Source organism: Chelonia mydas, chromosome 11 (assembly GCF_015237465.2).
Source record: "Chelonia mydas isolate rCheMyd1 chromosome 11, rCheMyd1.pri.v2, whole genome shotgun sequence".
NCBI lineage: Eukaryota > Metazoa > Chordata > Testudines > Cheloniidae > Chelonia > Chelonia mydas.
Window position 1 is genome coordinate 27,962,949 of NC_051251.2, and position 12,598 is coordinate 27,975,546.

Here is a 12,598-nt window from a genome sequence, read left to right on the forward strand (position 1 = left end):
TTCAAGCTAATGGATCCCAAAGTAATTTGGGCCCAATCAGAAATTCATTGAAATCTATGGATATAATCCCATTTACTTCAGTAGGCTTTGGATAAGTCAGTTTATGATCTTACAATAGTATATAACATTCATACTGGGATCACCTCACCGGATCAATGAAATGCCATTGCCTCTGAAACAGAAGAAAAGCTGTTCAACAATGCACTGAAAAACTACACAACAGTATAGGACAGGAAGTGAGCAGGAATATCGTCTGTTTTAAACTAAAAATGGAGTTCATATCCCCCTAGGAGAAATATGGCTATCAGACCAGTGCTATGAGCTTGTCTTTACAACTACTTTGTTTGCAGGAAGCAGAGGTGTAAATCTACCAGGCAGTAGCCTGCTGTGCAATAAGTGTCCATGTGGACCCTGCTGCCATGCACTCAAAGTTCTCTAGTGCGCTTTAATCTACTCCCATTTCAAACTCCCAGCTCTTTGAGCTGAGGTCCTGCCTCAACTCAGGGACCTGGACTTGATGACTTATCCTGCCCTACATTTTTACGATTCTCTGAACAGCAGCAAGGTCCGTATAGACGGTTAGCATGCTGCAGGCTAGGCTGGGGTAGGTTTATACCCCACCTTGCCGTGAACTAAGTGTTCATGCAGACAAGCCCTAATACACTATTCTTATGAAAAGAGGCCTCAAGTTCAATACAGAACTACTCACATGTGTAAAATAGCCTATGGAAGTAAGTGTTTGTAGAATCGGGACCTTTGCAGGGCTCTGGTACAGCAAAGCACTTAAAAACAGAAGTAGTCCATTTACTGTGTGCTTGAAGTTTAGCACATGCTTAAATGCTTTGCTGAATAGGAAGGAGGGTCACACCATTCTATTGCCTTTCACTTTGTGCAGCTTATTTGTCCTCAGTAAAAGTTCTGACTCAGACATTAAGCCATTTTAGGAAGAGAAAGACCAGTTCACTTAATTCTATAAATAATTTTCATACTACCCCAATGACTTTCAGCATATGGATATTTGTCTCCATCTGTAACTCATTCCATCTACTTTCATCATTATAACATTTATCATATGTTCAGAACCAATTATGGGCATTAATGGTCATAATTCCAAGTTTGAGATATTGTAAGTAATATTTCTGCCATTACGGACACATATATAAAACTGAAAACATTTTGCTGATTTTTACCACTATTAGACAATCTGGAAAAACTGCAAATTTAAAAAAGATCATTTCACAATTTAATGTTATTTTTTTCCTAAAGAATTCTGTAAGAAGAAATGTAAAGTAGAACCAAAAAAATTAGCAACAAAGAACGGATCATCTTGAAAAGGGACCATCACACTGTTATGCATTTCTCACACACATTCAGCAAAATTCCATATTTCCACTGACACTGTGGATTTACTCCAGTAACTGACTGCAGTTTATAGTACAGTTGAGGTTTAGATCAGATTTAGTATAAACTCTACTTACTGTGCTATTACTACATAGTTTGGTGATGCAGGTTAGAATTTATCTTTTAAATGTTGCATATAAAACTAAAACATTACAAAACATCTCCATTTTAATCTCTGCCAATTGATATTTTTCTGCCTGTGTCCCAGACAGCCTGATCCTTATCACAGAAAAAAGGGGGAGGCTCCCAGTAACTGAGATGACCAACAGGATACACCTAATTACTGCTATACATGCTATGAGTTAAAGGTTTCTATTCTCTTTCCTAATGAAAAGGAATTCAAATACTAACCATAAGTCTGAGAATAGTCACAACCAGTCTCGTTCTCGCACAAAGGAAACACAGGGAGCATCTTTGCGCAAAGGAAATGTTGTCTCGTGCCGTTAAATTGACATATGGGAAGGAATTTATTATAGTAAATTCATGGAGAGAGTTAATGTGACCGTTTCCTAAATGCCTGCTTAAAGCGAATTCTTCCACGCTCTTTCCGTCATGGGTGGGTGGGAGGCAACCTAAGAGTTATTTTTGTTGTTGAACTCATGCAGCTCAAATGAAAGCTTCTTACTGTCTTTATTAAATGAATTATTGAATCTCCCACTGTTAAAGGTTTCAAGTAAACGTGTACAATTTTTATTAATTATTATTATTATTACTTTAAATCTCTAGTGTCTGTAATAACCTCTCAGAAGATGACTTTGTTTTCTCTACCAATCTGCTCCTTTTCCATTTGGGTAATGCAGATTCTTTTAGTGGATTTATTTATTTTGCTATGATTTGAATGGATTTGAAGTCCTATTTATTTAACAGCTTCAGCCTATATAGCACCTCATTGTGCCAAAACATATCAGATACTGGTGCAGAAACAGCAACCACGTCAGCACAGTTCTGGGAATAGCTTTACTGACTGTATTTGCTACTACTACTACTGCAGAGTTGGCAGAGAAAGCACAATTCATTGTCTTGAGACCCAGAGATAGTGGCTGTTTTCTGGGAAATCTGTTGGTGATAGTGTGGTAGATTTTAAAAAAAGCCAGTAGACTGAGCCTGATTTTCAAAGTTGCACATGCAGAACTGCAGTATTTGTATAAACAAATTGGGTATTTAGTCACACAAGAGACAAGCTAGATTTTTGCATGTGCTAGCTGTTTGCATGTGCAAATCCCCTACAATGAGGCCAGATAGATGCACAGTTATGAGTTGTGCAGGCAATTATGACAACTAAGCATGCAAGTTAGTACATTTTTTGTGCACCTATATATTCACATGTGCAGTTTTGAAAAATCAGGACTTTCGCATCTAGAAGACTTTCTCCATCAAGGGCCCAGTTCTGTATCTTCTGCACACTCACAATTCCTAGTAAAATCAATACATTTTGGGTGTGCAAGAGAAGATCTAGCATCAATTATAAATAAGATCAAAGTGCCAGGCCTCAAATATTTGACAGTGCCCCTTCAATAACAGATGTGTACCTCTTTAGTAGGGCATTATATGGGGTTTCCATGAGTAAAGACTGAGACCTCTCACTTGATTCCCAATGAGATAGACTACCAGCTATTCAGACATACTATGGTTAAGAACTACACAAAGCACTGGAACATGAGAAACTGAACAAACTGCAAAGCACAGGGAACATTTCCACATTTGAACACAAATAAGATGTCAGATGCAATAGAACTCAATTGTGACAGCTAGGTAGTTAGGGCATGACTCACAAACAGTTATACAAGTAGCCCCACTGGCTTCAACTGGGCAGTCATCTAAATACTACTCCTGTGAGTAAGGTTTTGCAAGGTCAGCTGCAGAGAGCCCAATCCCGCATAGTGTTGAGCACCACTGGGAGAAACTGAGTGCCCTGAACTCCAGTGGGAATTCAGAGCAAACTGCAACATGCAGGAACAGATGCTCAGTTCCCTTAGAGTGCAAACGAAAAATGACAACAAATAAAATGCAGCCTTACTTCCACAGTCGATGTTTTAACACTACACTGGAGATCCATCACTTTAAAGGATGTAACAGAAAGAGTCTAAAAGATTCTCCCTGACAAGTACAGTAAGCACCCACACCCTTTCTGGAAGACCTGCTGAACTGGCTCAATCCATGAACATGAACTAAAATTGGATTCATGTATTTTTTTTGTTGCAATTATTCTAATTATTTGGCTTCAAGTCATGTTAAGTTTCATGTTTTTCTCTCTCTTTTGTGCTACAGTGATGCCTCATTCTCATTTCCAGTGAAAACAAGGATTGCTAGAGCGGAATTGCTGTCATTCTGGTTTGTGCAGCTGCAGTGAATAGAAAATATCACAAAGCAATTGGAAATTATTAGTTCTATTGGTTATATATTTCTCTTTTCTATGTAGTTATCATGATTCACCATTTCAGTGTCCTGCACTGCAATACAGTATAGTTAAATGAAAGATGTTTTCCATGGCAAACATCCCGAAACTGTTCAGGGCCCAATCCTGCTTTCTTTGTACTCCCACTGGGAGTTTAGCATGTGGAATGAATGCAGGATTAGACCCCAAAACAAGAAAACTCTTTAGATATAAACAAAGAATGGACAAACCATCTAAGAGATTGGCAATTTATAATTTCCTTCTTTAAAACTGTGTTTACTGAGCAGACATCATGTGGAAAAGAAGGCCAGAGCTTCAATCAGACCATGGATGTTAGTTTTTAATCGGGGCAAGCTTTATCGGGGCAAGCTAGCAGCCAACAATAGAAGAGTGGAAATAGAAGGCAAAGAGTGAATATAGACAGTAGGATGTCACCTAAATTGCTCCTGTGACATCCTTGTCGTGCCAGAAGGAGGAAGATTATTGCTGGAGGATAATTAGTACCCACAGATCTAAAACTAAAACATCGTTGCCAGCTCTCACAATTTAGTCACAAGTTGCACAATATTTGGTGTTTTCCTTAAAGCCCCAGCTCCTGGAGTGAAGTAACTACTTGAAAATTTCAGCTTTTTTTTTTTTTTTAAAAAAGTACATTTCTAGCCCTTACGGTTGTACAGAATAACTTGAAAACATGACCCAATTGTACACAAATAGCTCAGAAACTAGAAGACACATACAAAGAACCCAAAGTGTAATATTAAAATCATCTTTGAGCCAAACTCACGATTTTTTTTTTAGGCCTGACTCGTAATTTTTGAACACCTGGTGTTGGCAATACTGCATAAGTTCAGATCCAAATCCAAACTTCACCCAAAGTTTTGGGGTGTTCAGATGCAGGTCTGACTCAGATGGATAGAAACGATAATTACAGTTTCTAGCCAATAAAATGCTACAGTCCTGACCCTGCAATCTAATCTGCATGGGCCCTATGTGGGGCTCTGCACAGACACAAAAGTACCCACCACATAAATGTAAGTATAGCATTAGGGCCTAGCAATGCAAAAAAATAACCCTCAGTGGGATCTGAGTTACTACAGAGAATTCTTTCCTGGGTGTCTGGCTGGTGAATCTTGCCCACATGCTCAGGGTTCAGCTGATTGCCGTATTTGGGGTCGGGAAGGAATTTTCCTCCAGAGCAGATTGGAAGAGGCCCTGGGGGTTTTTCGCCTTCCTCTGTAGCATGGGGCCCGGGTCACTTGCTGGAGGATTCTCTGCACCTTGAAGTCTTTAAACCATGATTTGAGGACTTCAGTAGCTCAGACATAAGTGAGAGGTTTATTGCAGGAGTGGGTGGGTGAGCTTCTGTGGCCTGCATTGTGCAGGAGGTCAGAATAGATGATCATAATGGTCCCTTCTGACCTTAATATATATGGGTCTACAAAATACAAGCTCCAATGCATCAAAATCCACAATTTTTGCCAAGTTAATTTTCAATTGCAATTTGCTTCAAAATAAAGTTGCAAGGAAATTCAGACAAAAGCATCTGGGGCTGCTTTAAAAAAATGTCTCCAATGATTTATTAAGCTTAGTTTATAACGAAATGGCTCATAGCCTAAAAAAAGAGACTGTTTCTTATGAGAACAACAGGACAAATATTTGATGTTAATTTCAAATGCTGCTGCTGTAATGTTCAGTGTTTATGGAAGAAAAATCAGTAAAATACACAATTATTTTCTCACAAATTATTTTTGGGTCATTTAAGAGAAAATTACATTAAATTATGTCTAATATGTGCTGAACATGCCAGTGTCACTAGATATATAAAATAATAAACACTGTCATTTATTTTTCATACACAAATAACAAATGAGTCATATCTAAAAAAAACAAACAAAACAAACCCCTGTGTATATTGTATGGAGGCCCTAATATTTCAGGTGCTGCAGCTGGAAGTGCTGAAGTTCCCTGAATACACCAAGCTACCAAGTAGGGTCTTAGAAAACAGCAGAATTCTTCAGTACACCGGGCGGAGGGGGTGGGCGGGGGAGGGCAGAATTTGCCTTCAGGCAAATCTAAATAAAAGGACTCTGCAGTCAGCACTTGATAGAACTGGCTGGATGTGACCCAGGTTAGCTCAGGGCACCTAGTAGTCCATCTTCCTGCTTTGTGGCCGAGAGGGACTCTAACAGACAGCATCTCAAAGCCTAGTGGGTTGTCAGCCAGCATTTTCGAGAAATAAATACTCCACAACTAGAAAGAGTTAAATCAGAAATGCTGCCAATTCTTGTGCCCTTACGAGTTTAACCAAGGCGAATCCAAGTCAATGGGAGCCATTCCCTCTTCATTTCCGCTCTCACTCCCTTTACCTTGTCCAAACCCTTGGGAAACAGGGAGCTGCAAGCACCCTTATCTAAAAGCCCCTCTCAGCCAAATCCCAGTGATGTTTCTGTCCCGAAAACTTACTTCATGCCTCTTTACCCAAACAAACTCTTGTTTACCCAAAGGTTTCTAACTACACCTGAGATCTTTTAGATGGCCCGGGACTCTGCTGTGTAAACCCCCAGACGTTGTATTTCCATGGGGGCCTGTCTTATAGCAAAACGAAGACGGACTAAATGACTAAAACCAAAGCAAGTTAAAGCCGCAGCGCAGACCTGGTTTGCGGGGGGGGGGGGAGAGAGAAAAACCGACTTTGAAGAGCCTTGCCTAGACGCAAGGGGGTGAAATATCCCACCTTTCCCTGGCCGCCCGGAGCGCTGGGTGCAGCGGGAATCCCTGGGACAGGCATTTCCCCAAAGAAACTCGATTCACACCCAACGGGCCAGCTGTGAGCCGGCCCGCAGGGGGACACTCAGCGGCTAGCCGGGCGGTGCGGTCCCCGTCTCCTCCCCGCCCTGCGGCTCGGCTCGCCCCCCGCCGCCTCTCCCCGGGCCCGCGCTGTACCTGCCGGAGGATGAAACTGGTGGACGTTGTGCTGCCGTCGGATCGTTTCAAGCGGCTCCGCCGGGTCGCCGTCCCGCGGGCCACCTGCACTCGCCGCGGGAGGGGGGGAAAGAAAGACAGATCGGGTCACAAGGGCGCGGGGAGCCCGCGGGGACCCCGCTTCGCCGGGGCAGCGGCCGCTCCAGCCTGGCCAGCGCCGGGAGCGGAGCCGGCCACGCTGCCCGGACGCACGAAGGGCCGGTGGCTCGGCCCGGAGCTCTGGTAACGGGCCACCCCCTAACCCAAGCCCGCCGGCCCTGCCCGCGCCCGCCCCAGCCCCACCGGGGACGGAGGGAGCGAGGCTCCAGCCCAGCACCCACCGCAGCCATTGCAGCCCGGCGCCGAGGCGATGCTCCCCGCGCCCAGGCAGCCGCCGGAGCCCGGAGCTGGGAAGGCGGAGAGCGGAGCAGGGGCGGAGGGAGGGGGAGGCACCTGGAAAACGGGGGGGTGCAGCCCGTCCCCCAGCCCGTTCTTGCCGTAGGAGGGGGGCGGGGGCTTGGACATGGCTAGCGCAGCATCGCCTCTGCCCCGGCTCCAGGCGCGCTGAGCGGGCTGCCGGCCAGCGGGGCGAGCGCTGCCTTCGCCTCCCCCTGCCCACTCGGATCAGGGCTGCCTTGCTGCGCCCGCTCCCGGCAGCCTGCCCTGTGCTGCGTGGGCGGCGGGCGCTCCCATCGCCACGCCTTAAAGCGACAGTGTCTCTTCCCTGGCGCCGGCGCCACGCGCGGGTGGGGGGGGGCGGGAGGCGTTACAGAAGAAGCCAGTGAGTTCTTTTGGGGGGGGCGAGGACAGGGAAGTTTTCCTTACCCTTCCCCCTCCGAAACAGGGTGTCCGCTCTCCAGCTGTAAATATCCAGCAACTTCCCAGCCCCTTCCCCCCATTTTCCTGTAGTGGCACCATCATTTCCCACCCACCCCCCCGCGGTTTGCCATGACCTCTTTCTGTGGCGCACGCCCACGCTCCCCAAAAACACACACAGTGTAAATTAGGTTCAGCCACCTCCCTGCCCTGGGAAATGTATCTTCTAGCAGAACCCCTGTAGACGATCTTTCTGTGCCTAATACTAACCTTTCTAACCAGATTAGCATGCACTAGTGACCTTGCTCTGCAACTTCCAGCCGTTTATGCATCCAATCCTAGTAACCTTTTCCTCTCTCTCAATGCTCAATAACCCTCCAGCCCAATGGAATGTATGCCCCCTACGGATTTTCCATGGTCTATTATTATATATTTATTACTTATGTTGTAATAAAGGTCATGGCCCCATTATGCTAAACATCCTACAAACATATAACAATAAAGACAGTCCTTGCCCTAAAGAGCTGTCAGTATATGAATAAGATGAAAGACAATAGGTAAAATCACCAGCCAAAAGGAACAAAAGGTACCAGGTTGTTATAATTTGTTATATAATTACCATGTAGCAGTCTTCCCTTAGAGCCACAAACTCAAGCTCTTAATGTGTCTAGAAATCAGACCTGTGTCTAGAAATCTCGTAAGTAAGCCAATGCTACTGCACTCACATATGCACCCCTGTGAAGTGCCACTGAAGTCAATTGGTGGGCAAAGGGTTCACCCCAGTGGGTCTCAGTCCAGGGTTGGGGATAAATTACTGCCTGAAGCTATCACTGTCTCAGGATTTTTGGCACACTGGGCAGATTGGAAAAGGCATGCGCGCACACACACACACCAGTTTAAAAGAAAAATCAAGATTGAGCACTACTGCTTTAAAAGAAGTCCAAGATTTGATGTGATATGTTATTAGACAGGTGGGTTGTACAATAGGGGCTAAATAGTTGTTCTGAATTTGGATCATTTTAATGCATCACAAAAGAGGGGAATAAATGTATATTTATACAGTGCATACACACACATAAATAATGTTACGGAAAAGATGGTATTGGCTTGCACGTTAGGGGGTCATTGATAGAGCTGGTCAGGAAACCAAATTTCCCTTGCACAATACATTTTGAATTTTTCAGAATTTTTTTCATGCTGAATTAGGATAAAAAGACAAAAATTCAGAAATTTTCACACAACTGAAATCCAATAATTTGTTCTGGAAGCACTAAAATATGTTCTGAAACAAATATGCTAGGGGCTCACCATTGCTATTAAGTGGTGGGTATTCCTGAAACAGAAGAATCGTATCAATTTCAGCCAGGAGCTTTTAAGGCTTCTGGGGTTCCTGGCTCAATAGCAGCTCCCACATGCAGACTGTCTCAGAGATGGTGACCCCAGGGCTTCCAAGCTCCTGGACCTGCTTGTTACCAGGCCTATCTGACTCTCAAAGCCTGGGGAGCCAGCTGCCCAGAGAGTTGGACAACCCAGGTAGCTGGCTCTGGAGGCTGGAAGCTCTGGGGTCCCTGGTCCTCAGAGAATCTTTCTGGGGATGCTGGCTATCCTGGAACCACAGACCCTGGATATCGGGATCCCAACTCCAAAGCAGTTCTTCAGGCAGGATGCCAAAGAGCTGGGTGGGCAAGCTGGAAAGAAACCTAGCTGGCACACAAGTTTTGAAACCTATGTTCCATTGGAAGATTTGTCAAAACTGACACATTTCCACTTAATGTTTTGCTTTCAACAAATTGGTATTTTCCCAATGGAAAAACATTGTCAGAAAATTTCCGACTAGTTCCAGTCACCGATGATAGGCATGCAGGATGAAATTCTTAATAGAAAGAGTTGAAGATGTCATGCAGTAACTTCCATCAGAGACTCATTAAGGGACTGGGTATGCACAGTGTGGGCTGTTGGACCTCCCTGAGCTTCCTTTATGTTGCTAAACACAGGAGAGTTAATGGCCAGTCCACCTTTTCCAGACCGTGGTCAGAGAGAAGCCCTGAACTAGAAGTTTCCCATGTGAAAGCACAAAGGCTGAGGGAGGAAAAGGGGCAGAAGTTGTGTTTAAGCAGGTGGATCTGCTGGAGCTGTGTGCAAGTGATAGTGAGAGAGAAGTCCCAGGCAGCTGGTTCTGGGCACAGGTGCCTGACCTTAGGTTCCTGCAAGAGGTTGTTGCTACCCCTGCTCAGGGAAACAGGACGTGTACATTCAGAAATTACTTGACCCCACATCAATTTTTATGCTAAACAACAAAGTGACCCGGAAGGCTCTGAAAACCTGCCTCTGCTCAGCATAGAAGCAACAATATATACACAGTGGGACTACCAGGTGCGTGTGATAACGCTGAATTCTGAAATTACACACAGCACTCTCTTGTAAAGATTTCTATTGTACTCGTAATGCTTATTCTTAAATTCTGCATTTCATTTTACAGTACCTCACACACAATTTAAAACATCCCCAAAAATGTTGTTGGCCCAGACCTGATTGGCAGCCCCTGATTAGAACCACAAGTTACCTTGCAAGGCTGGCTTTTCAAGGTAAAGGCAACGTACAGCCATACACTCCATATCTTGTACTTTTATTGCATATGGTGAAACATCCAGTTACAAATTTGAACCTAAAAAAAAAAAAAAAATCTATCTTGAGGACAGGCTCACTAGCAACACAACTACATACAAGACTTTCAGGCAGAGTGAGTAGTAAACTCAAACTTAGGAGGACAAATCATTTTTGCAGGACAAGGGACAAGCACTTGGTGATGTTATTAGGAGGGAGTGACAGCAGATATGACCACAAAGACAGTACAATATGTCCTGTGTTATATATCCACACCAACTCCATCAGTTTCGTATACTCAATAGAAAGCATGACATGTTGCCATAGTAGGGCTGACATGGCATATCACATTTCTGCTGATGTTACTAAATCATTCCATCTTTAATACCCCTGTTCACATTAATCCCAGGATGCCTTGATGGAATGAATGTATTTCATGTGTGCTTTTTCATGTTGCATGTGCATCGTTTCAAGTTCTATTGTTTTATGCAGTGTTGTTATAGCCTTATTAGGCCCAGGCTATTAGAGACCCAAAGTGAGTGAGATAACATCTTTTATTGGACCAACTTCTGTTGGTGAGAGACAAGCTTTTGATCTTACTCAGAGATCCTGAAGAAGAGCTCTTCAGGGAGAACCAATCCACTGATATGATTTGCATGCCCTAGCCAGTGAAGGGCTGCATGCAAACTCTCTCACTCTCTGCTGACCTCTAGCGTCAGTTAAGATTTTATTTAATTTAGGCATTTAGGGTTTTTTCGTTAGCTTTCCTCATTATACTGTAGAGCAGGCTGCTCAAATGCAATTCCTAAGATGTTCATCAGGACAAAGAGGTGCAGCTGATATGAACCTTCTGTTTTTCCAGACTCTAGAAAGAGCAAGAATTTCTGACACCATAGTGCTCCAGCAAAGTTCAGGCATTAACACTTCAGGCTGATGTAGCCAAAGGTTGGTATGGAGATGATATGTGGTGGCAGATTATGAAAAGATTTTTAAACATGGATGTATCTCCAACATAAAGAACAGAAAAATCATATTGAAACCATCAAGTAATTCAATGTCTCATGCATTTTTAATTGTATCAGCCTTCAGAAAAAAATTAAGTTAATGGTTTATCCACTATATATTTTGTCCAGCTTTTGCACTGCACTTCTTTTAACAGAAGACACATCAACTGGGTGAATTTATATCCAGATTAAAACTATTAAACCAAATGCAGATATGCATCTCAAATGTAACTAATTTTGAGGGATATTTATTTACATAATACTCTGCTCTCAAACTTGATGTCACTTGTTGAAAATTATTTACAACAGAAATAATAAACAGATTTTATTTACAGTAGTGAATCATACAGCATTATATTTTCTACATGAATGATACCTTCTTACATACTGGATCTTCATTGCACTGTGTCACATTCACAGCTTGGTAGGTTGAGGTATGAATGCAGATGCCCAAGGTAGGAACTCATCTGGGAGCATAATTTAGCCCACTGACTCTAAAATTGTTTATCTGGAAAGAAAATCTGTCCATGTAAAAATCAATGGTTGTTTGACCTTCTACTTAGTGCTTCTATAGCATCCTCCACCACAGAACATTACTTCACAGGCATGAGGTAAATTAGAGTACTATTAATTCCAATTTACAGAGCATGAAAATAAAGCACAGAGATTAAGTGATTTGTTCAAAATTGCACAGGAAATCTGAGAAAGAGATGAAAACAGGACCCAGGCTTCCTGCTCCCCATTCCTGTGGCTTTACCTGAAGCACATCACACCTCTGACTGAAGTGAGGAGGGGAGGTGGGTACCTACAAGATGAGTTTGCCACTAGACAAAAAAAAAAACAAAACAAAAAACAAAACACAGCAACCCAATACTGACACCTCCTCCCCGTCCTTTTGCGGAGTACGATTGGGTTTTTCCAGCAAAACCAGTATTGAATGTGTATTCTGACCAGGACTGTGGGGGAGAAGAGAAAGAAAGCAAAGTTCACAGAAGATATGACAGGTACATTTCTCAGAGAACATCAGTAACAGTTTTACTCACATTTACAAATATATTCCTGCCACCTTTCACCCCCTATGGGCAATTTAAAATTTCAGTTTTCTGTAGGAAAACACTATTTTTAACATCTGATAGTTGTGGGAAATAGCAAAGGATAGAAGCCAAGGAACATTTAGCAACCGGTAACAGTTTTAAGATATGCCATCTTTTGAACCTAGAGAGTAGGCTTTTATTCAGTAGAGATTACTCCTACATTTAATATGGTTATAGAATGGATTATCTACACTAGTTTTGTTAATTCAGTTTATATTTTGAATAATATCTAGCAGCACATTCACTAACAGAGGAAATATGCCCTTTTTCATTTTTCCCCAATGTATGCCAGGCAAAGGAAGACCCTACAGACATCTGGTAGA

General features: G+C 43.1%; 1 protein-coding gene across 4 annotated transcripts in view; it reads right to left on the reverse strand.

Annotated features, from left to right (window-relative positions):
- Positions 1-7,468, reverse strand: part of CACNB4 (calcium voltage-gated channel auxiliary subunit beta 4) — a 192,560-nt gene extending 185,092 nt beyond the window's left edge. Inside the window, exons 1-2 of one of the 4 annotated variants that reach the window (XR_005227333.1) lie at positions 7,211-7,436; positions 6,740-6,823 (exon numbers count right to left, since the gene is read on the reverse strand). Coding sequence is in view for 2 of the 4 variants with exons in the window: in XM_037912550.2 (XP_037768478.1) it covers positions 6,740-6,823; positions 7,211-7,282 (156 nt within the window). In the remaining 2 variants the exon portion in view is untranslated. Of the gene's footprint in view, positions 1-6,739; positions 6,824-7,098 lie in introns of all 4 variants that reach the window. The other 3 variants (XR_006284898.1, XM_037912550.2, XM_037912551.2) reach the window with 3 other exon arrangements.
- Positions 7,469-12,598: the final 5,130 nt, after the last annotated feature.